Source organism: Equus przewalskii, chromosome 6 (assembly GCF_037783145.1).
Source record: "Equus przewalskii isolate Varuska chromosome 6, EquPr2, whole genome shotgun sequence".
NCBI lineage: Eukaryota > Metazoa > Chordata > Mammalia > Perissodactyla > Equidae > Equus > Equus przewalskii.
This window is the reverse complement of record NC_091836.1, coordinates 98,519,762-98,544,996: the sequence shown is the minus strand read 5'-3', so window position 1 is coordinate 98,544,996 and position 25,235 is coordinate 98,519,762. Positions and strand designations below refer to the sequence as shown.

At 36.6% G+C, this 25,235-nt stretch overlaps 1 protein-coding gene across 11 annotated transcripts in view; it reads left to right on the top strand.

Annotated features, from left to right (window-relative positions):
* Positions 1–25,235, top strand: part of CCDC73 (coiled-coil domain containing 73) — a 151,570-nt gene that overhangs the window by 53,164 nt on the left and 73,171 nt on the right. For 7 of the 11 annotated variants that reach the window (XM_070626591.1, XM_070626596.1, XM_070626594.1 and 4 more), the window contains 3 exons: positions 15,536–15,607; positions 17,696–17,731; positions 18,649–18,723. In XM_070626591.1, the coding sequence (XP_070482692.1) occupies positions 15,536–15,607; positions 17,696–17,731; positions 18,649–18,723 (183 nt within the window). The remainder of the gene's footprint in view (positions 1–15,535; positions 15,608–17,695; positions 17,732–18,648; positions 18,724–25,235) is intronic. The other 4 variants (XM_070626600.1, XM_070626598.1, XM_070626597.1 and 1 more) reach the window with 1 other exon arrangement.

Below are 25,235 nucleotides of genomic sequence, written 5' to 3'. Positions count from 1 at the left end.
TCCAGCCCCTAGCAAACACCTTCTGCTCTCTGTCTGTATGATTTTGACTACTCTATGTTCCTCGTATAAGTGAAATCATACAGTCTTTGTCATTTTGTGACTGGCTTATTTCACTCAGCATAATATCCTCAAGCTTCATCCATTTTGTAGCGTATGTCAGAACTAACTTCCTTTTAAAGACTGAATAATATTTCTTTGTATGTATATACTACATTATGCTTATCTATTCTTTCGTAGATAGACACTTGGGTTGCTTCCATGTTTTAGCTGTTGTGAACAATGCTGCTGTGAACAATGCTGCTGTGAACATGGGTGTACACATATTTGTTTGAGGCCCTGCTTTAATTTCTTTTTGGTATATATCCTGACATGGAATTGCTGGATCATATGGTAATTCTATTTTGAATGTTTTGAGGAACCTCCATACTATTTTCCACAGGGGCTATACCATTTTAGATTCTCACCAAAAGTGCACAAGGGTTCTAATTCCTACACATCCTCACCAACACTTATTTTCTGTTTTTTTGATAGTAACCTTCCTGATGAGTGTGAGGTGGTATCTCATTATAGTTTTGATTTACATTGCCTTAATGATTAGTGATGTTGAGGATATTTTCATGTGCCTATTGCCCATTTGTATGTAGTCTTTGGAGAAATGTCTGTTGAAGTATTTTGCCCATTTTGAATCAAGTTGTTTGTTTTTTGTTGTTAAGTTTTAGGAGTTCTCTGTATATTCTGGATATTAATCTCTTATCAGATATATGATTTGCAAATCCTTTCTCCTGCGAGTTGTCTTTTTTATTCCGTTGATGGTGTCTTTTGATGCATACAATTCTTTGTTTTAATGAATTGTTTTGTTGCTTGTGCTTTTGGTGTCATATCCAGAAATCATTGTCAAATTCAATGTCGTGAAGATTTTACCCTATGTTTTCTTCTAAGAGTTTTATAGTTTTAGGTCTTACATTTAGGTCTTTGATCCATTTTGAGTTAGTTTTTGCATATGATGTAGGTAAGGGTCCAGCTTGATTCTTAGCATGTGGAGGTTCAGTTTTCCCAGCACTACTGGTTGAAAGACTGTCCTTTCCCGATTGAATGGTCTTGGTGCCCTTGTCAAAAATAATTTGACCATTTATGTGAGAGTTTCTTTCTTGGCTCTCTGTTCTATACCATTGGTCCATGTGTCTGTCTTTATGCCAGTACAACACAGTTTTGATTATTAGAGTTTTCTAGAAAGTTTTGAAATAAGGAAGTGTGAGTTCCCAGATTTGTTCTTCTTTTTTGAGATTGTTTGCCTTTTTAGGGTCCCTTGAAATTCCATATGAATTTTAGGATAGGTTTTTCCGTTTTGCAAAAATTGTCATTGGGATTTTGATAGGGATTGCATTGAATTTGTAGCTAACTTTGGGTAGTATTGACATCTTCATAATATGAAGTTTTCTAATCCATGAGCAGAGGATGTGTTTCTGCTTATTTATGTCTTTTAAAAAATTTTTCAGCAGTGTTTTCTAGTTTTCATTGCGCAAGTCTTTCATTTCCTTGGTTAAGTTAATTCCTAAGTATTTTATTCTTTTTGTTGCTATTGTAGATGGGATTGTTTCCTTAATTTCATTTTCAGATTGTTCATTGTTAATGTAGAAAAATGCAACTGATTTTTTTGTGACTTTGTGTCCTGCTACTTTGCTGAACTCATTTATTGGTTCTAACAATTTTTTTGTAGGCTCTATAAGGTTTCATATCATCTACAAAGAGATAATTTTATTTTTTTCCTTTCTAATTTGAACGTTTTTTATTTCTTTTTCTTGCCAAAGTTCTCTGGCTAGGACTTCCAATACTATGTTGAATATAAGTTGTGAAGGTGGGCATCCTTGTCTTGTTCCTGATCTTAGAGGAAAAGCTTTCAGTCTTTCATTGCTGAGTATAAGATTTGCTGTGTGTTTTTCACATATGGCGTTTATTATGTTGAGGTAGTTTCCTTCTGTTCCTAGTTTGTTGAGTCTTTTTATCACGAAAGGGTGTTGAATTTTGTCAGATGCTTTTTTTGCATAATTGAGATGATCATATGTTTTATTTTCCCTCCATTCTGTTGATATGATGTATTACATTGATTGATTTGTGTATGTTGAACCATCTTTTTATCTCAGGTATAAATCTCACTCAGTAATGGTATATGATCCTTTTAATATGCTGCTGAATTTGATTTGCTAATATTTTGTTGAGGATTTTTGCATCAGTGTTCATCAAGGATACTGGTCTGTAGTATTCTTTTCTTCACTTGTCTTCGTCTGGCTTTGGTATCAAGGTAATACCGGCCTCTAAGCATGAGTTAAGAAGTGTTCCCTCCTGTGCAAATTTTTGGAAAAGTTTGAGAAGGATTGCTGTTAGTTCTTTGAATGTTTGGTAGAATCACCAGTAAAACCTTCAGGTCCAGGGATTTTCTTTGTTGGGAGATTTTTGATTACTGATTCAAACTCTTCACTAGTTGTAGGTCTAGTCAGATTTTCTATTTCTTCGTAATTTGGTCTTGGTAGGTTTTGCATTTCTAGGAATTATGCATCTCATTTAGGTTATCTAATTTGTTGGTGTACAATTGTTCTTAGTTCTCTTATAATCCTTATTAATTCTACTGAATCAGTAATGTCGTCACTTTCATTTCAGATTTTAGTAATTTGAGTCTTTTTTTTTCCTTAGTCCATCTTACTAAAGGGTTGTCAATTTTGTTGATCTTTTCAAAGAAACAACTTTTAGTTTCACTGATTTTCTCTATTATTTTTCTATTTTCGATATTTCATTTATCTCTGCTCTAATCTTTATTATTTCCTTCCTTCTGCTACCTTTGGGTTTGGTTTGTTCTTCTCTTTTTGGTTCCTTAAGATGTAAAGTTAGGTCGTTGATTTGAGATCTTTCTTGTTTTTTAATGTAAACATTTATAGCTATAAATTTCCCCCTTAGCACTGCTTTTACTGTATCCCATAAGTGTTGGTATGTTGTATTTTTGTTTTCATTCATCTATAAATATTTTCTAATTTCCCTGGTGATTTCTTCTTTGATCCATTGGTTGGTTGTGAGTTTGTTGTTTAATTTCCACAAATCAGCTGGTTTTCCTTCCCTTGTTGATTTCTAACTTCATCCCATTGTGGATGGAGAAGATACTTTGCATGATATCCATCTTTTGAAGTCAACTGAGACTTAATTTGTGGCCTATATGATCTATCCTGGAAGATGTCCCATGTGCACTTAAGACGAATGTATATTCTGTTGTTTTGGAGTGGAGTGTTCTGTATGTGTCTGTTAGATCTAGTTGGTTTACTGTGTGTTCAAGCCCTTTATGTCCTTAATTATCTTCTGTCTGGTTGTTCTATCCATTATTGAGAATGGTGTATTGAAGTCTACAACTATTACTGTAGAACTTTCTCCCTTCAGTTCTGTCCATTTTTGCAGTCCAGTTCTGTCATATGTTTTTATGGTCTGTCATTAGGTGTGTAAATGTTTATAATTGTTATATCCTCTTGCTGTATTGAACCTTTTTGAATATATGATGTCCTTCTTTGTCTCTTGTAACCTTTTTAGGTTATAAGATTTTAGGTTACAAGATTTAAAGTCCATTTATCATTGTGTCTTTTTTTTCTTTTTGGATGTTATTTGCATGGAATATCTTTTACCATCCTTTCACTTTTAACCTGTTTGTTTCTTTGGATCTAAAATGCATTTCTTATAGACAGCATATAGTTGGATAATGTTTTTTATCTATTCTGCCATTGTTTGTCTTTTGATTAGAGAATTTAATCTATTTACGTTTAAAGTAATTCGTGATAAGGAGGGGCTAACTTTGGTCATTGTATTATTTGTTTTCTATGTGTCTTATGGCTTTTTTGTTGCTTAATTCCTGCATTACTATTAGCTTTTGTATTAGTTGATTTTTGTAGTGTAACATTTAAATTCTATTCTCATTGTTTTTTATTTATATTTTATAGCTATTTTCTTTTTACCAAGGGGATTGAAGTTACAAGGGGAGTACAGTTAGCATCATTCCTAACACTCTAATTTGAATTTATACCAGCTTAACTTTAATAACAAAAAAGAAATCTGCTACTATCTAGCTCCATCTATGCCCCTTTCAGTTGTCGATATTACAAAATTACATCTTTATATATTGTATGCCAAAAAGCATAAACTAATAATTTTAAGAAATGCATTAGTCTGTTAAACTATGTAGAAAACAAAATGTGGAATTACAAACCAAGGTTATCATAATGTTAGCTTTTAGCTTAAGAATTGTGTTCTTTTAAAAAATGTATTAGTTTCTTAAATCATGTGGAAAACAAAAAGTGGAGTTACAAAACATTGTTAGAATAAAATTAGCTTTTATAATTGCCCATGTATTTACCTTTACTGAAAGCTATTTCTTCATATGGCTTAGAGTTACTGTCTTGTGTCCTTTCATTTCAACCAGCAGGACTCCTTTTATAGTTTCTTGCAGGGTAGGACTAATGGTAATAAACTCTCCTGCTTTTGTTTATCTGGATTTTAGATCATGTAGAGGAAAGGCAGTTTATATCAGTTGGAGATAAGTCTATGAAGCATATTTCATGAGTCCCTTGGAGTACTTTGCCAGGTTTGTCTGATGTAACGAAATGTCCAAAATCAAGGGGAGAAGTATCCAGCTTCATGTGGCAACCTCTAGCAAGTGTGTATGGTGGAAGCCAGAGAGTGTAGGAGAGTGTGGACTTCATGGTTTTGAGAGGTAGAGGTAACCTTCTTGGTCATGGAAGTTCAAGAGTGTCAGATTTGGACGTCACCAAGATAGTGGAGTGAGTAGTCTTCTTTGTCTCTCCCCTTTCGAATCTACAACTAATTGGACATTCATTGGTTAACAAAGGATATCCATATAGCATCTCAGGACACCTGAGACACCCGTGCTGCTATACATCGGAAGGCAGACGGACTTCCCCCCGGGAGGAGGTGGAGATAGGTGAAAACTCTCCAATCCCTGAACCCCGGACAGCCTAGTACCTGCAAGCGGCTTTCTTTCAGCGGACACGCCGATAGCATCGCCACGCACCAAGGGCAGGCGTGTGTGCGCACCGGCAGAGCAACGGTGGAAACAGGTAACTACAGCCCTACCTAAGCCCCCCGTGATTACCCCTAAGCCCAGGGGGAAACTCCACGGTCCTGCACCAGCAGCAGGGAAAGCCTCTACACGTCATTAGCGCAGAGGCCCTGCCCAGCATTCAGAATGCCGGAGGCTCCCAAAGAGGAGGATGCCGGGCAGGACAGCAGCCTGCCAGCCGCAGCTGGCTCACAGACTCCGGCTGTGTCCCAGAGGGGGCAAGGGACACCCAGAGATCCCGTGGGAGTGGTCGGGGGCTGGGTGGAGCTCCAGCAGCCCGGCTGTGTGCCCTAGGGGGAAAATCCAAGGTCCCACACCAGCGGCGGAGAAAGCCTCTACTTGGCATTAGCAGAGATGCCCTTCCCAGCATTCAGAACACTGGGAGGCCCCAGGAGAGGAGGATCCCAAGCAGGGCAGCAGCCCGCCAACTGCCTCTGACTCACGGACTCCGGCTGTGTCCCAGAGGGGGCAAAGGACACTCACAGATCACGTAGGCATGGCCAGGGGCTAGGTAGAGCTCCAGCAACCTGGCTCCACAGCCCAGGGGGAAACTCCATGGTCCCGCACCAGCAGCAGGGAAAGCCTCTACTTGGTGTTAGCGGAGAGGCCCTGTCCAGCATTCGGAACGCTGGGAGGGTCTGGGAGAGGAGCATCCCAGGCAGCAGCCCGCCAGCTGCCTCTGACTCACGGACTCCGGCTGTGTCCCAGAGGGGGCAAAAGACACCCAGTGATCCTGTGGGAGTGTCCAGGGGCTGGGTGGAGCTCCGGTGGCCTGGCTCCGTGGCCCAGGGGGAAAATCCAGAGTCACACAGCAGCCACGGTGAAAGCCTCTGCACAGCACTAGTGGAGAGGCCCCAACCAGCAATCACAAGGCTTGAAGGCCTTGGGGCAAAAGTAGCACAGATAGGTGAGCTAACCACAGACTGCAGAAGATACCCATAGCTCTGCTGTTTCCTATAGTGGACAAGTGAGAACTTGTGGGCCCTGACAGTGACAGAGCTGCAACTATAGGTGATCCTGCTCCCGGCCACTGGGAAAGCCCATAACACCTCTGCAGACCCTAAGGAGGGAGCGTGTCTAGGTGGTCTGCAACAGTAGGCACCAGCAGCCTGAGGCCCCCTAGCAATTGCCCCCACAGCTGATGAGGGACCCCACAGGACCACTGTGACTACAAGGAGGGGCCCAGGTCCAGTCAGAAACAGCTGACAGGGTTCCTGGTCGGTGCAGTCTAAACAGCTTCTCCCTCCCACACACCAGTAGAAATAAGAGGAAGCAGTAACTAAACTCTGTCTCTATGCAGAGGCACAAATCCACACCATCAAGCAGTATGAAAAAATATATTAAATCTCCAGAACAGAAGGAAAATAACAAGTACCCAGAAAACAATCCAAAAGACAATGAAATCTGTAACCTAAATGACAATGAATTCAAAACAGCCATTATTGAAAAACTCAACGAGTTAAAAGAGAATACAGATAGACAGCTCAACAAGTTCAGGAGCTATGTCACAAAAGAGCTTGATACTATAAAGAAGAACCAATCAGAAATACTAGAGATGAAGAACACAATGGAGGAGATTAAGAAAAATCTGGACTCTCTGAACAGTAGGGTCGATAATATGGAGGAGAGAATTAGCAATTTGGAAGATAGGAATATAGAAATGCTACAGACAGAGGAGGAGAGAGAACTAAGACTAAAAAGAAATGAAGAAACTCTCCAAGAATTATCTGACTCAATTAGGAGATGCAACATAAGGATTATGGGTATACCAGAGGGAAAAGAGAAGGAGAAGGGGGCAGAAAGCCTGTTCAAAGAAATAATGGCTGAGAACTTTCCAAACCTGGGGAGAGAGATGGAACTACATGTGACAGAAGCCAATAGATCTCCAAACTTTATCAATGTAAGACGACCGACCTCAGGGCATATAGTAGTGAACCTAGCAAAAGTCAATGACAAAGAGAAAATACTAAGGGCAGCCAGGTAGAAGAAAATAAGCTACAAAGGAACCTCCCTAAGGCTATCAGCAGATACCTTACAGGCTAGAAGAGAGTGGAAGGATATATTCAAAACTCTGAAGGACAAAAACTTGCAGCAAGAATACTCTACCCAGCGAAAATATCCTTCAAATACGATGGAGAGATAAAAACTTTCCCAGATAAACAAAAGTTAAGGGAATTTGTTGCCACAAGACCTCCTCTTCAAGAAATGCTCTGGAAGACCCTCATACCTGAAAAATTAAAAAAAGGAAAGGGGTTACAAAACCCAGAGCAAAGGCGGTAAGTAGAAGGACAATAACAGAAAGTAGCAGCTCTCCATCAGAACAGATTAGCAAAAGTTAAATAAAACATTAAAGATAAAAGGAAGGGAAACACCAAGAATAAATAGAATCCTGTCATTTTAACCACAAACTCACAACACAAGAAGGAAGAGAAGAGAAAAATCTGACAATAACAACCTAGAAGAAGGGGAAGAGAAAAGCGATGGAACGTTTTAATTTAAGGAAATGAGAGGCTATCAGAAAATGGACTATCTCATCTATGAGATGTTTTATACAAACCTCCTGGTAACCACTAAACAAATAACAAGAATAAAGACACAAATTACAAATAAGAAGAAAGCCAATACAGAAATTTACCTAGCTGAATTAGTAGTCCAAAAGTCATGGGACGAGAAAGGGGAAATGCATGAGAACTGGAAAACAAGTGATAAAATGGCAGCAGTAGGCCCCCACATTGCAATAATCACTCTAAATGTAAATGTATTGAACTCTTCAATCAAAAGACACAAAGTGGTAGGATGGATCAAAGAACAAGACCCAACAATATGCTGCCTCCAGGAAACAAACCTCAGCCCCAAAGACAAACAGAGACTCAGAGTGAAGGGATGGGAGACAATACTCCAAGCTAATAATGAACAAAAGAAAGCAGGTGTTGCCATACTTATATCAGACAAAGTAGATTTCAAAGCAAAACAGATAAAGAAAGACAAAGAGGGGCAGTTTATGATGATAAAAGGGACACTCCACCAAGATGACATAACACTTATAAATATAGATGCACGCAACACAGGAGCACCAAAATTTGTAAAGCAGCTCTTAACAAAACTAAAAGGAGACATCAACAACAATACAATAATAGTAGGGGACCTCAACACCCCATTAACACCAATGGATAGATCATCCAGACAGAAAATCAACAGGGAAATTATAGAATTAAATGAAAAATTAGACCAGATGAACTTAATAGATATATATAGAACACTTCATCCAAAAACAGGAGGTTACACATTCTTCTCAAGTGCACATGGAACATTCTCAAGGATAGACCATATCTTGGGAAACATAGCAAGCATCAATAAATCCAAGAGGGTTGAAATAATATCGAGCATCTTTTCTGATCATAATGCTATGAAACTAGAAATCAACTACAAGAATAAAGCTGGGAAAGGGGCAAAAATGTGGAGACTAAACAGCATGCTATTGAACAAACAATGGATTATTGAAGAAATCAAATATGTGGAGACAAATGAAAATGAAAACATGCCATACCAACTCATTTGGGATGCAGTAAAAGCAGTCCTAAGAGGGAAATTCATTGCAATATAGGCTCACCTCAAAAAACAAGAAAACTCTCAGATAAGCAACCTCCAGTGACACCTAACAGAATTAGAAAAAGAAGAACAAACAAAGCCCAAAGTCAGTAGAAGGAGGGAAATAATAAAAATTAGAGCAGAAATAAACGATATTGAAACAAAAAAGGCAGTAGAGAAGATCAATGAAATAAAGAGTTGGTTCTTCGAAAAAACTAACAAAATTGACAAACCCTTAGCCAGACTCACTAAGAAAAAAAGAGAGAAGACTCAAATAAATAAAATCAGAAATGAGAGAGGAGAAATCACAATGGATACCAAAGAAATACAAGGGATCATAAGAGAATACTATGAAAAACTATATGCCAACAAATTGAACAACCCAGAAGAAATGGATAAATTCCTAGACTCTTACAATCTCCCCAGACTGAAGCAGGAAGAAATAGAGACTCTGAATAGACCAATCACAAGTAAAGAAATAGAAACAGTAATCAAAAACCTCCCCAAAAATAAAAGTCCAGGACCAGATGGCTTCTCTGGAGAATTCTACCAAACATTCAAAGAATATTTAATACCTATCCTTCTCAAACTATTCCAGAAAATTGAGGAAGATGGAGCACTCCCTAACACATTCTATGAAGCCAACATCACCCTGATCCCCAAACCTGACAAGGACAACACAAAGAAGGAAAACTACAGGCCAATATCACTGATGAACATAGATGCAAGAATCCTCAACAAAATTTTGGCAAACCGAATACAGCAATACATCAAAAAGATTATACACCATGATCAAGTGGGATTTATACCAGGGACACAGGGATGGTTTAACATCTGCAAGTCAATGAACGTGATACATTACATTAACAAAATGAGAAACAAAAACCACATGATCATCTCAATAGATGCAGAGAAAGCATTTGACAAGATCCAGCATTCATTTATGATAAAAACCCTCAATAAAATGGGTATAGAAGGAAAGTACCTCAACATAATAAAGGCCATATATGACAAACCCACAGCCAACGTCATACTCAATGGACAAAAACTGAAAGAGAGCAGTTCGGCAGGAAAAAGAAATAAAAGGAATCCAAATAGGCAGTGAAGAAGTAAAACTCTCACTGTTTGCAGACGACATGATCTTATATATAGAAAACCCCAAAGAATTCATAGGAAAAGTATTAGAAATAATAAACAGCTACAGCAAAGTTGCAGGGTATAAAAACATGCATAAATCAGTAGCATTTCTATACGCTAACAATGAAGTAACAGAAAAAGAACTCAAGAACTCAATCCCATTCACAATCGCAACAAAAAGAATAAAATACCTTGGGATAAATTTAACCAAGGAAGTGAAAGATCTATACAATGAAAACTACAAGACTTTCCTTAAAGAAATTGATGACTACATAAAGAGATGGAAAGACATTCCATGGACATGGATTGGGAGAATAAACATAGTTAAAATATCCGTACTACCTAAAGCAATCTGCAGATTCAACGCTATCCCAATCAGAATCCCAATGACATTCTTTACAGAAATTGAACAAAGAATCCTAAAATTTATATGGGGCAACAAAAGACCCCGAATTGCTAAAGCAATCCTGAGAAAGAAGAACAAAGCCGGAGGCATCACAATCCCTGACTTCAAAGCATTCTACAAAGCTACAGTAATCAAAACAGTATGGTACTGGTACAAAAACAGGTGCATGGATCAATGGAATAGAATTGAAAGTCCAGAAATAGAACCACACATCTATGGACAGCTAATCTTCGACAAAGATGCTGAGGACCTACAATGGAGAAAAGAAAGTCTCTTCAACAAATGGTGGTGGGAAAACTGGACAGCCACATGTAAAAGAATGAAAATTGACCATTCTTTTTCATCATTCAAAGAAATAAACTCAAAATGGATCAAAGACCTAAAGATTAGGCCTGAAACAATAAGTCTTCTAGAAGAGAATATAGGCAGTACACTCTTTGACATCAGTTTCAAAAGAATTTTTTCAGACACCATAACCCCTCAGATGAGGGAAACAATAGAAAGAATAAGCAAATGGGACTTCATCAGACTAAAGAGCTTCTTCAAGGCAAGGAAAAACAGGATTGAAACAAAAAAAACAACCCACTAATTGGGAAAAAATATTTACAAGTTATTTATCCAACAAAGGGTTAATCTCCATAATATATGAAGAACTCACACAGCTCAACAACAAAAAATCAAACAACCTGATCAAAAAATGGGCAGGGGACATGAACAGACATTTCTCCAAAGAAGATATAAGGATGGCCAATAGACACATGAAAAGATGCTCATCATCACTAATCGTCAGGGAAACGCAAATCAAAACTACACTAAGATATTACCTTACACCTGTTAGAATGGCAAAAATATCCAAAACCAAAAGTGACAAATGTTGGAGAGATTGTGGAGAAAAAGGAACCGTCATACACTGTTGGTGGGAGTGCAAACTGGTGCATCCACTATGGAAAACAGTATGGAGATTTCTGAAAAAATTAAAAATAGAAATACCTTATGACCCAGCTATCCCACTACTGGGTATCTATCCTAAGAACCTGAAATCAGCAATTCCAAAAGTCCCATGCACCCCTGTGTTCATTGCAGCATTATTTACAATAGCCAAGACGTGGAAGCAACCTAAGTGCCCAGCAACTGATTATTGGATAAAGAAGATATGGTATATATATACAATGGAATACTAGTCAGCCATAAAAAGGACAAAATCGTCTCATTCACAACAACACGGATGGACCCTGAGGGTATTATGTTAAGTGAAATAAGCCAGATAGAGAAAGACGAACTCTGTATGACTCAACTCATAGGTGGAAGATAACATATAGACAAAGAGAACTGATTGGTGGTTACCAGGGGAAAGGGGTTTGGGGGAGGGCACAAAGGGTGAAGTGGTGTACCTACAACGTGACTAACAATAATATACAACTGAAATTTCACAAGGTTGTAAACTATCATAATAAAAGAAAAAAGTGTCAGATTTAATATTCTATTAGCTCTGTTTTTCCTCAAGATTGAAGATGATGGGGGCAATGACATTTCTAAATAAATGACAAGGCTTTGCAAAGTTCTCTAATAGCAGTCTCAGTAAAATGAGTGCCTCTGTCACTGGAGATGCGTAGGTTGGGAACACAAAATCAAGTTATTTTTTCTACTCTCATAATTGTAGCTCTCTGGCAAGAAAAAGTTTCAGTCCACCCAGAGAAGTAGCAAGCAATGGTCAGAACACATTCAGAACCCACTGCATGGGTTAATTTTAGGAAATCCATTTGGACATGTTCAATGGGATCCTGAAGCTTGGGTTTGCAAGGATAACAGTTTTTACCAGGATTGTGCTGGAGACAAATGAGACGTGTCCCAGAGACATGTTCAGCAGTCCTAGAAGAATTTTCTCGCCAATGCTAGTAGAATTTTAGTGTGTCCTTGCTCTGATGGGCAGTTTCTTGTAAAAATTTTTGCGAAGTTCCATTGAGGTTCTCTGGTGCCACAAATTGTCTCTCCTAAAAATGCCAGAGATTATTTTGTAATTTGCAATCATGTATTTTTTTCAAATTCTGAAGCCAGTCATGGGTATTCCAAAAGAGCATTTTGAAATCTCTACAAAGATTTGGCTTTTTGGAGTATCATAAGGGCCAGGTCCTGACTGAGAGCTGCCCATGTGTCATAAAGATAAATGAGGACATTTCCTTTAGCCTTCATGTTATCCCTTTTAGTATGGCTTTATGACAGCTACCTCCTTAGGAAGCATTAGAGCACTTAAAACGGTTGGCCGTTTTACATTGGGATTCCTACTGAGGTTGGAAACCTTCATTGTTTCTACAATATTCCAGAATCATGGACTACTCCAAAAGGCATATCCTGATATTAGTGTTATATTAACTCTCTTTTCTCTTGACAATTGGCAAGCTCTGCTAAGTGGGATAAGTTCTGTCATCTGGGCTGATTTTACCTCTGGTAAGGAGTCCTATTTTAGGAGTTGTTTGAGACTGTTGCAGTGTATTCTGCCTGATATTTCCCCATTTCAGTTTCAAAAAATGATCTGTCAACAAGCAAGATTAAACAGATTTTCTAGATGGAGTTTCTCATAGATCGGTTTGAGGCAGAGTCATTGCTTGGCAGAGGCTAGATCTCATAGAATTCCCTTTCTTTGGGTAATGGGGAAAGAGTAGCAGGCTTTAAAGTATAGCACTGAGTAGGAATACATAAGAGAGAAAGTAATAAAAGTTCATAGGAGGTAAGCCTGCTTGCTGAAAATGTGTTTTCATTAAGCAACAAGGATTGTACGTTATACAGAACCATCAGACCCTTAAACCAAGGCAATAGAGGCCTCTACTAGTTTGGCTACAGCTAATATTGTCCTTAGATAAGGAGTAGGCTTTTGCCCTGGGTCCAGGGGAGATTGTAGTAAGAGCTGGACCCTGATGATAGCTTTGGTGTTGTGTTAGAGTATTAAGGGCTTGCCAACATTGTTGAGACACAAATAGAAAGTTTTATGACAATTAGAAAGGCCTCAGTGGCGGGGTGGGGGGGGGAGGAGAGGGGGGTGACTATTGAACAGTTACTTTTAAATAAAAAATTCGTGTTCATGTTTAAGTTCCTAAGGGAGAGGTTCCATTATTGAGGACTTAAATTATATAGAGATGTATCAATTTTGGAGATGTTTGGAACTCAATGTCTGCAGTAGCCAGTGAAATCCAGAAAATTTCTTAATTGTCTCTTAGTAACCAGCCTTGGAAAGTATTGAATGGCTTATTATTTATCAGGAATGATAGATTTACCTCCTTGGGATACATCGTACCCTAAATAATGTACTTTATTATGACAAAATTCTAAATTTTCTTTGGAATTTTCATGGCCTTTCTGAGCTAAAACAGTAAGTGGATGACTGGAGTCAGTCTTAGAGCTCTCCTCATCTTTAGAACATAGCAAAAACTTGCCCACGTATTGTATAAGGGTAGAGTTACAGGGAAATTTAAGGTCCTTAAGGTTCCTCAGTAAACCCCTGAGCCCTGACTCTCCAGGTAAATTGTTGACTATCCCAGGACAAAACAAACAGGTGAAACTAACTTGATCTAAAGGGACAGTATAGAAAGCAGAACACATATTTATAGTGGTAAAATCTGTAGAGTCAGGTAGCACTGAAGATAAAATAGTATTTGGACTCACTATTACAAAGAACTGGGGCAATGGTTATTTTACTTATGACTTTGATGTCTTGAACAAATCTTTATTTTCACCCAGTTGAGTTTCTTGACTGGGGGAGAACAGTATTTGAAGACTGATAAAGGGTAGGACTCATCCTTTCTGTGTTAGGCTTTGGACTGCAGTTCTGCTTATAATAAGCGTCTACAAGGACCTTTACCAAGACACTCACTCCTCCGGTGCTTGATGACTGCAGTTGGGAGCATTAAGTTTGATCTATAAGGCCATCCATTTATTCTGCCTTTGTTCTAAGTCTTTTTGAAGATTTGGCTATTTCTCATGCCAGTTTCTGTTGCGTAGTAAAGCTTCTATTTCTGGATTTAAGGCTGTTCACAGAAAGTGAGGAGAGAGCTGGAGGTTACATGTACCTTCAGAATCTAGTCTTCAAAGAACCTATCCCTGAGGTCTCCAATAAACTTATTCTTTTCCTTGCTTACAGGAGTGGATTAGGTCGAATTTATTTTCACAGGAAAAACTTTGGGCAATCGCCTCTGAAGGATTTTGTCCAACATCTACAGCTTTTCTAAATCTGTCTAGTTTCCTGTACAGTTTGGGATTCCCTCAGCCATTCTTGGGATCTTCTCACCTTGCCTTTTCCATTCAATTTTTTTTTCCTCTGAGAATATGAGCCAGTTGATACAGATCTGGGAACTGGCATTATTATTTTTTAAAATTAGCTGTGGGAATGATAGTATTTTAAAGTAATTGCTAACTTCAGGAAAAATAAAACTTTGAGAATAGAAATGTAGTCATGGTATACTGTATGGCTCAGCACTGAATAAAAATTGCATAGTCATAATAGTATAAATACTGACTATATATTTAAGCCACAATTTTTATATCACTTTGTTGGAAAAATAGAGGGAGGAGTTGCAGGGTAATGGTTGTACAAGAAAGCTAAATTCCCAGCTATCATAATAGAAGGTCAGTAGGTAAATTTTTTAAATTGATAAATCAATGTATATTTAGAAACAGAGAGTCAAAAACAAACATTTGGAAAGTTTTTGCCACTTTTAGATCTATTTTTTAAAATTATAGAATTATTTGATAAAAATAGAAGAAAAAATTTAAGATCGTCCTGAATCTAAAGGACAGAACATACAACTTCTACCGAAAATGGGGAGCAGGGAGAAAAAAAAGAAATGGAATCATGTATTTTTTTTCAAGAGTGACCTTTGGTAGTTTTGGTTTCGTAAAAATTATTTCGGTGAATTTAAAGAATCATATGTTGCCGTGTGAACATTTGTGCTTAGATAATAAAATAGGTTTCTTTGGTAACTAAGAATAGTCTGCTTGTGTACTAGGATTGTTAATTTTAATACCTTTGATGAAAGATATTTTCTTGAAGAAAGCTTTGGAGCAATCTATGTTCAGAGTTTAAAAATTTAAAAAGCAATGTATTTTATCATGAATAAGCAACTGGGAGCAATTTTATTGTATGCTAATTCCGTGACAGTTAAAAACTCATAAAATTGGTTTAAAGTTGCATTTCAAGAGCATAAAATAATATATACAAATATGTTTGATTTTTGTTTAAATTGTTAATTAAAATTTAAAAGAGTTGCTAGAATTTATGTTTTAACTTTTCATAATTTTTAAAATAGGAAACTCTTCGGAATCAAAAGGAAACATTAGCAAAGCAACACAAAGAAGCAATGACAGTTTTTAAAAAGCAGGTAATTTCATAAGGATAGACAAACACTGCGGTTTTAAATACTGCACTCCCCCCCCCCCCCCGCAATGAATATTATAAGTTGTTCTCTCTACTCACTGAAGACGAAAAGGATATTATTGGAAGCAGGAAATGAATAAAGTTATTTTGAATCACAACTCATAAAAAAAGTGTAATGTAGAATGAGTTAGTTAAGGAGAGAAATACAAAAAACTATGTTCTTGGAGGTGTGTTTTTGTCTGTCCTAAATAAATCAGGTTAGTGATGTGTGTGTTCTTGTTCTTTCTTTATCTTCTCCCCGTCTCTCTTTGATAAGAGTACCTAGGATCTTAATCTTTTCCACATTACTCCTTTACCCATGCCAGAATTATAACACTGATGAAAAGCTGAGAGGCAAGTAGGGAGATGTGAAGGATGAGGAGATGCAATTATCATGCAGTGAAGCCTCCATAAATACTGTCAGCAATGAAGAAATAGTAGAAAATAGAAAAGAAAAAGATGTTAAAGAAATGAATAGCAGCTCCTTCAGTTATTTTAAATTCTATTTCTCTTCTTTACTACCTCAAATTTTTCATCAGTCCTAGTTAGAAAATGTAAGTGTAAGAAGTGTGCTCATGGAAAATGTCCTCTAGAAATGTTTTCCCTGTGGTCATCTCAACATCACCATTTTTTCTTCCTTTTTCCTTCCCTCTTTTTTGTCTTCATCTCCATACAGGTGTGTGTATTTAGAAAGAGAAATGCATAAAAAGAAATAAACCTATATAATATAAATCACTGGTGGGTTAGGGTTATTGGTAATTCACACCGTTTTGTTTAAGCAGATGATAAAATTTATTTCTTTTAGTCTGAGATTGGCCTCACCAAAGTAATGGGAGTTTTAATTGAAGGGTAAGGAAGCAGAATCCAAATATACAGCCTAGTATTCTCTAGGAGAGACCCAGTCTATGTTTCTGTTATCACAAGGGACTTTGGGAAAGGTAAGAATATTTAGGTATCTGAAGGGTAGAGGAGAAAGTGCTTGGGTCCTTTTTTTCCTTGCTTTTTTTTGTTTTCTTTCTTTCTTTTTTTTTCTTGCGGAGGAAGATTCACCCAGAACTAACATCTGTTGCCAATCTTCCTCTTTTTGTATGTGAGCCACTGTGACAGCATGGCTACTGACAGATGAGTGGTGTAGGTCCACACCTGGGAACTGAAACCGGGCTCCTGAAGAAGAACACACTGAGCTTAACCACTAGGCCACTGGGGCTGGCCCATTGTTTTTTTTAAAGAAAGGATTCTTGAATGTAAGTGAGGAATATGGAAAATGAGATAGAGAGGTTCCAAAGAAAAATGTTATTTCCTGACAGCTTTGCCTAGTATGCTTGCGTTGCTTGGAATATTTAATTAGCTTTCTTTGGCATGTTCACTTTTGTTTTTCTGTTGTAAAATGTCATTATTTATTTCTTAGACTGCCACATGGATTTTTAAGGAAGATTAGCCCTGAGCTAACTGCTGCCAATCCTCCACTTTTTGCTGAGGAAGATTGGCCCTGAGCTAACATCTGTGCCCATCTTCCTCTACTTTATATGTGGGATGCCTGTCACAGCATGGCTTGCCAAGCGGTGCCATGTCTGCACCCGGGATCCGAACCGGCGAACCCCGGGCCGCTGAAGCAAAATGTGTGCACTTAACTGCTGCGCCACTGGGCCAGCCCCGGATTTTTTTTTAATTTCAGAAAATACAGTCAGTGCAAATACAAATGATATTTTTTTTTTATAAAAGTATGCCTGCAGAAAATGTAACATGTTATTATTTGTGAGTAGATGGCAAAATATTGAAACATTTAAGAAAAAAACTTCTGGAGAGAAAAACTGAATTTTCAGGGATGATTGGTATCTCTAATCAGTGTGATTAAATTGTTCATTTCCTTTGGTGACTGGCTTCCCCTCCCCCTTTTGTATCTTTTATTATCTTCTCAATGTAAAAGCATATTCATATTGTCTTAAGTTAAAACAATATAGAATGTAAAATATTTCTATAGTTTCACTGACCAGTTTAAATCACTGTTAACAGTTTACTTACCTGTATTTTAATTTTTAAAATTGTTTATCAGTTGCAAATGAAGATGTGTACCTTGGAAGAAGAAAAGGTATTTATTAATTTTTTAATAATTTAAAGTATTGTTAAATGCGTTTAATTATCAATTCTTCACCATAATGGAAAGGAGCATTAGTAATAAACTAATGAAGGTTGTTACTTGCTTAAAATCTTAGAAGCAGAAAGGACTCAAGGGAATTATGTTACTTGACCTCTGTTAGTTTACACTTGAGAATACTGAGGCCTAGTAAGATTAAATGACTTGCTGAAGCTCCCATTTTGAAGAGGCACAGTTAGGACTAGAACTCACATCTCGTCAGCCCCCAAGTTAATGCTCTTTCCATTTTACTGCAATGTTTCTATCAAGTATAATATATTATTAGTGCTTTTTCAATGTAATTACCTTCTTTAAAAAACATTAAAATGATTTGCATCTGGATGTAGACAGACTGGAAAAGGACACAACTCCAAACAATCCTAGAAATTCATCTGCATTAAATATTTTCTCTAGTATTTAATAGTTAATACATGGTTTTATTATATTAAAGGACATATCATTTAGAATATTAATAATTTATAGTTTTTTATTTTTAGCAAAAGACTTTAAAAAATTCTCCCATGTATTTATAAGACAAATGTACTTATATGTTACTAATTAGAATGTATTTATTCTTGCTATATGAATTAAATAATTATATTGTGTCCGTAAGTTATCAGGAATGCTCTACTGATAAAATGATTTGTTGTTGTAATAATTCCCATTTCATGATATTTGTGATCTTATATAGGTCTTATTGTAATTTTATGATATTTTGAAGTCATTAGAAATGTATGTTGTAGTGCAGATACAGGTTTAAAGCCTGTGAAGTTTTGGGTTTAAAGTTGAGATTTTGCTCCTTGAGCCTTTATATTTTCCCCATGAATAATGTCATTTACATTGGAAGATACTGAAATAGTTTTTTAATTAAGGGAAAATATCAACTTGCTACAGAAATAAAAGAAAAAGAAATAGAAGGATTGAAGGAAACATTAAAAGCACTACAGGTAAAGTAACTTAGTATTGCTTAAAAAGTAGTTCGGTATTTTAGCATTGTATCACTAAAACATCATTAAACATGTAAGCTAGCAAAGCAGACAAAAATTCATATGTCATATAATACATTATTTAATGATTTTTCCTGAAAACTTTGAATTTCAAATTAGGATTTTTGCTTCATCTTTCATTTTAAAAAGAAATATTAAAATAACTTTCATTATTCTTACAGTAATGTAATTAGATATATATTATTTTTGACACTTTATAGATGAGGAAAAGAAGTCAGTCCTATATATTATGACTGATTTACCATAGTCTGTAAAAATTAAAATAAAATAGCATTAATTTAGTCATTATTATTTGCTAAGTACTGTGCTTATTTTCTGCAAATATAAAAATGAAGAAAACATCACTTTTGCCTTTATGTTGTTCCTGGTCTCATAGAGAATACAGAGGTATACAACTAACAATGATTCATTCACTGAATATTTATTGAAGATCTATGTGCCAAGCACTGTTCTAAGCACTGGGGATACAGCAATGAATAAAAAGGACAAAAATCTCTGCCCTTGTGGAGCTTATGTTCCAGTGAGGAAGACAAAAAATAAAACGAGAAAAAGAGTAAAATAAAGATTGTTGGGGGAGAAGATAGTCACATGATTTCAAAGTATCACCCTAAAGATAACATTAATGACAGAGCAAAATCTATTTTTACAACGGAAGGATTCTGATGGCCACTCCCTTTACCACGTAATTCACACCATAGTGTGAATTTGTTTAAGCAGATGATGAATTTTCTTCCTTTAGTCTAATTAAGGTAGTATAAGGGTTCCCTTTTCTCCACATCCTCACCACCTCTGTTGTCTCTTGTTTTTTGATCATAGCCGTTCTAATAGGTGTGAGGAGAATACCTTGTTTTGGGTTTGATTTGCATTTCCCTGATGATTAGTGAGGTTGAGCACGTTTTTATATATCTGTTGCCCATTTGTATGTCTTCTTTTGAGAAATGTCTATTCAGTTCCTCAGCCCATTTTTTAATTGGATTATTTGGGTTTTTTGCTGTTGAGTGTGTGTTTTTGGTACATTTTGGATATTAACCATTAATCATATATATGGTTTGAGAATGTTTCTCCCATTCTGTAGGTTGGCTTTTCACTCTTGATTATTTTCTTTGCTGTGCAGAAGCCTTTTAGTTCTGAGCAATCTTGTTTGTCTATTTTTGCATTTGTTGCCTGTACTTTTGGTGTCATATCCAAAAAGATCATTGCCCAGATTAATGTCAAGAAGCTCTTTTCCTGTGTTTTCTTTTAGTAGTTTTACAGTTTCAGCTCTTATATTTAAGTCTTTAATCCATTTTGAATTGATTTTTGTATGTGGTATGAGATTTGTATATGGTGTGAGATAAGGGTCTAGTTTCATTCTTCTGCATTTTGATATCCAGTTTTTCCAACACCATTTGTTGAAGACTGTCCTTTCCCCATTATTTATTCTGGGCACCGTGGTCGAAGATCAGTTGGCCATAGATGGATGCATTTGTTTCTGGGCTGTTTATTCTGTTCCATTGGTCAATATATCTGTTTTTATGCCAGTACCATACTGTTTTGATTACTGTAGCTTTGAAATGTGTTTTGAAATCAGGAACCTCCAGCTGTTTATCTTCCTCAAGATTGCTCTGGCTCTTCAGGGTCTTCCGTGGTTCCATATGGATTTTAGGATTGCATTGTCTATTTCTGTAGAGATTGCTGTTGTGATTTTGATAGTGATTACATTGAATCTGTAGATCACTTTGGGCAATATGGACATTTAAACAACATTAATTCTTCCATCCATGAACACAAGATGTCTTTCCATGTATCTGTCTTTTTAAATTTTCTTCATCAATTTTTTATAATATTTGGTGTACAAGTCTTTTACCACTTGGATTACATTTATTCCTAAATATTTTATTCTTAGGATTTTCTTTTTCTGTTTTAAAAAATTGTTTTATTGAGGTCGTAATGGTTTATAACATTGTGAAATTTCAGGTGTACATTCTTTATCAGTTTCTGTATAGACTGCATCATGGTCACCACCAATAGTCTAATTTATCCATCACCATATATAGGTGCCCCTTTACCCCTTTCACCCAACTCCCAGCCCCCATCCCCTCTGGCAACCACTAATCTGTTCTCTTTGTCTAAGTGTTTGTTTATCTTCCACATGAGTGAAATTGTGTAGTGTTTGTCTTTCTCTGTCTGGCTTATTTTGCTTAACATAATACCCTCAAGGTCCATCCATGTTGTTGCAAATGGGAAAATTTTGTCTTTTTTTAATGGCTGAGTAGTATTCCATTGTATATATATACTACCTCTTTATTCAGTCATCAGTCAATGGGCACTTGGGTTGCTTCCATATCTTGGCTGTTGTGAATAATGCTGCAGTGAACATAGGGGTACATAAGTCTCTTTGAATTGTTGATTTCAAGTTCTTTGGATAAATACCCCCTAATGGGATAGCTGGATCATATGGTATTTCTATTTTTAATTTTTTGAGAAATCTCCATACTGTTTTACATAGTGACATCACCAGTTTGCATTCCCACCAGGAATGTAAGAGGGTTCCCTTTTCTCCACATCCTCTCCAACATGTGTTATGTTTTGTCTTGGTAATTATAGCCATTCTAACAAGTGTAAAGTGATATCTCATTGTAGTTTTGATTTACATTTCCCTAATGATTAGTGATGTTGAACATCTTTTCATGTACCTGTTGGCCAACTGTATATATTCTTTGGAAAAATATCTGTTCATATCCTCTGCCCAGTTTTTGATCGCGTTGTTTGTTGTTGTTGAGTTGTATGAGCTCTTTATATATTTTGGAAATTAACTGCTTGTTGGATATATATTTGCAAATATTTTCTCCCAGTTGGTGAATTGTTTTTTCATTCTGTTCCTGGTTTCCTTTGCCTTGCAGAAGCTCTTTAGTATGATGTGGTCCATTTATTTTTTCTTTTGTTTCCCATGCCTGAGTAGACATGGTATTTGAAGGATGCTGCTAAGACTGATGTCAAAGAGTGTACTGCCTATATTTTCTTCTAGGAGTTTGATGGTTTCAGGTCTTAACCTCCAAGTCTTTAATCCATTTTGTATTAATTTTTGTGTATGGTTTATTTTCATTCTTTTGCATGTGGCTGTTCAGTTTTCCCAGCACCATTTATTGAAGAGACTTTCCTTTCTCCATTGTATGTTCTTGGCTCCTTTGTTGAAGATTAGCTGTCCATACATGTGTGGTTTTATTTCTGGGCTTTCAGTTCTCTTCCATTGATCTATGTGTCTGTTTTTGTACCAGTAGCATGCTGTTTTGTGTACATTTTGAAGTTAGGGATTGTGATGCCTCCAGCTCTGTTCTTTTTTCTCAGGATTGCTTTGGCTATTCAGGGTCTTTGGTTTTGTATTAATATTAGGATTCTTTGTTCTCTTTCCATGGAGAATGTCATTGGGATTCTGACTGGGATTGCATTGAATCTGTGGATATGTTTAGTTAGTATGGACATTTTAACTATGTTTATTCTTCCAATCCGTGTGCATGGAATATCTTTCCATTTCTCTATGTCATCTTCAGTTTCTTTCAATGATGTCTCATAGTTTTCAGTGTATAAGTATTTCACCTCTGTGGTTAAATTTATTCCTAGATATTTTATTCTTTTTCTTGCATTCTTTATGGGATTGTATTCTTGAGTTCTCTTTCTGCTAGTTTGTTATTAGAGTATAGAAATGCAACTGATTTTTGTAAGTTGATTTTGTGTCCTGAAACTTTGCTGTATTTCTTGGTTATTTCTAATAGTTTTCTGATGGATTCCTTAGAGTTTTCTCTAAATATAGAATCATGTTGTCTGCAAACAGCGAGAGTTTCACTTCTTCCTTTCCAGTTTGCATACCTTTTATTTCTTTTTCTTGCCTAATTGCTCTGGCCAAAACTTCCAGTACTATATTGAATAAGAGTGGTGAGAGTGGGCCCCCTTGCCTTGTTCCTGTTCTCAGAGGGATGACTCTCAGTTTTTCCCTGTTGAGTATGATGTTGGCTATGGGTTTGTTGTATATGGCCTTTATTTTCTTGAAGTACTTTCCCTTTATACCCATTTTATTGAGATCCATTTATTTATCATGAATGGATGTTGGATCTTGTCAAATGCTTTCTCTTCATCTATTGTGATGATCATGTGGTTTTTATTCCTCATTTTGTTAATGTGGTGTATCACATTGATTGATTTGTGGAGGTTGAACCATGCCTGCATCCCTGGTATAAATCCCACTTGATTATAGTATATGATCCTTTTAATGTATTGCTGTGTTTGGTTTGCCAATATTTTGTTGAGGATTTTTTCAGCCATGTTCATCAGTGATATTGGCCCTTGATTTTCCTTCTTTGTGTTGTCCTTGTCTGGTTTTGGGATCAGAGTGATGGTGGCCTCATAGAATGAGTTAGGAAGCATTCTGTCTTCTTCAGTTTTTTGGAATAGTTTGAGAAGGATAGGTATTAAATCTTCTGTGAATGTTTGGTAGAATTCTCCAGAGAAGCCATTTGGTCCTGGGTTTTGTTTTTTGTAAGGTTTTTGATTACTGTTTCAATCTTTTTATTTGTGATCGGTCTATTCAAATTATCTATTTCTTCTTGATTCAGTTTTAGGGGGTTATATGAGTCTAAGAATTTATTCCTTTTTTCTAGGCTATCCAGTTTGTTGGCATACAGTTTTGTTTTTTTTTAAAAAGATTTTATTTTTTTTTTCCTTTTTCTCCCCAAAGCCCCCCAGTACATAGCTGCATATTCTTCGTTGTGGGTCCCTCCAGTTGTGGCACGTGGGACGCTGCCCCAGCATGGTTCGATGAGCAGCGCCATGTCTGCGCCCAGGACTCGAACCAACGAAACACTGGGCCGCCTGCAGCGGAGCGCACGAACCCAACCACCCGGCCTCGGGGCCAGCCCCTGGCATACAGTTTTTCATAGTATTCTCTTATAATCCTTTGTGTTTCTGTGATATCTGTTGTAATTTCGTCTCTTTCATTTATAATTTTATTTATTTGAGCCTTTTTCTTTTTTCCTTAGTGAGTCTGCCCAAGGGTTTGTCAATTTTGTTTATCTTCTCAAAGAACCAGCTCTCAGTTCATTGATCCTTTCTGTTGTTTTTTGGTTTCAATTTCATTGATTTCTGCTCTAATTTTTATTATTTCCCTCCTTCTTCTGACTTTGGGATTTGTTTGTTCTTTTTCTAGTTCTTTTAGGTGTAGTTTAAGATTATTTGAGATTTTTCTTGTTTGTTGAGCTAAGCCTGTATTGCTCTGTTTCCCTGTTAAAACTACTTTTATTGCATCCCATAAGAGTTAGTATGATGTATTTTCATTTTCATTTTCTCCAGATATTTTTAATTTCTCCTTTGCTTTCTTCCTTAATCCATTGGTTGTCAGTGGCATGTTGTTTAGTGTCCACATATTTGTGACTCTCTCAGCTGCTTTTTGTAGTTGATTTCTAGTTTCATAGCATTATGGTCAGAAAAGATGCTTGGTATGATTTTAATTTTCTTAAATTTATTGAGGCTTACCTTGTTTCCGAACATATGGTCTATCTTTGAGAATGTTCCATGTGGACTTGAGAAGAATGTGTATTTTGCTGTTTTTTGATGGAATGTTCTATTTCTATATCTATTAAGTCAATCTGGTCTAGTTTTTCATTTAATTCCACTATTTCCTTGTTGACTTTCTGTCTGGATGATCTATCCATTGATGTAAGCGGGGTGTTGAGTTCCCCTGTTATTATTGTGTTGCTGTCAATTTCTGCCTTTAGGTCTGTTAATAGTTGCTTTATGTGCTTTGGTGCTCCTATGTTAGGTGCATATATATTTATAAGTATTATGTCCTCTTGGTGGAATGTCCATTTTATCATTGTACGGTGTTCCTCTTTGTCTCTCATTGTCATTTTTATCTTGAAGTCTACATTGTCTGATGTAAGTATGGCAACACCTGCTTTCTTTTGTTTGCTGTTTGCTTCGAGTATCATCTTTCATCCCTTCACTGTGAGCCTGTGTTTTGTCTTTAGAGCTGAGATGTGTTTCCTGCAGGTAGCATGTTGTTGGGTCTTGTTTTTTAATCCATCCAGCCACTCTTTCTTTTCGTTGGCGAAGTCAATCCATTTACATTTAGATGATTATTAATATATGAGAGCTTAATACTGTCATTTTATCTCTTGTTTTCTGGTTGTTCTGTATTTCTCTTGTTTCTCTTCCCATGTATTTCCAACTGCCATTTCAGTTTGGTGATTTTCTGTAATGGTTTTCTCAGTTTTCTCTTTAGTTATAATTTGTATCTCTGTTCTGATTTTTTGTCTAGTGGTTACCATGAGGTTTGTATAAAAGATCTCGTAGATGAGATAGTCTGTTTTCTGATAGCCTCTTATTTCCATTAACCTAAGCATGTTCCATCCCTTTCCTCTTCCCTGTCTAAATTATTGTTGTCACAACTTACTTCATTTTGTATTATGAGTTTATGATTA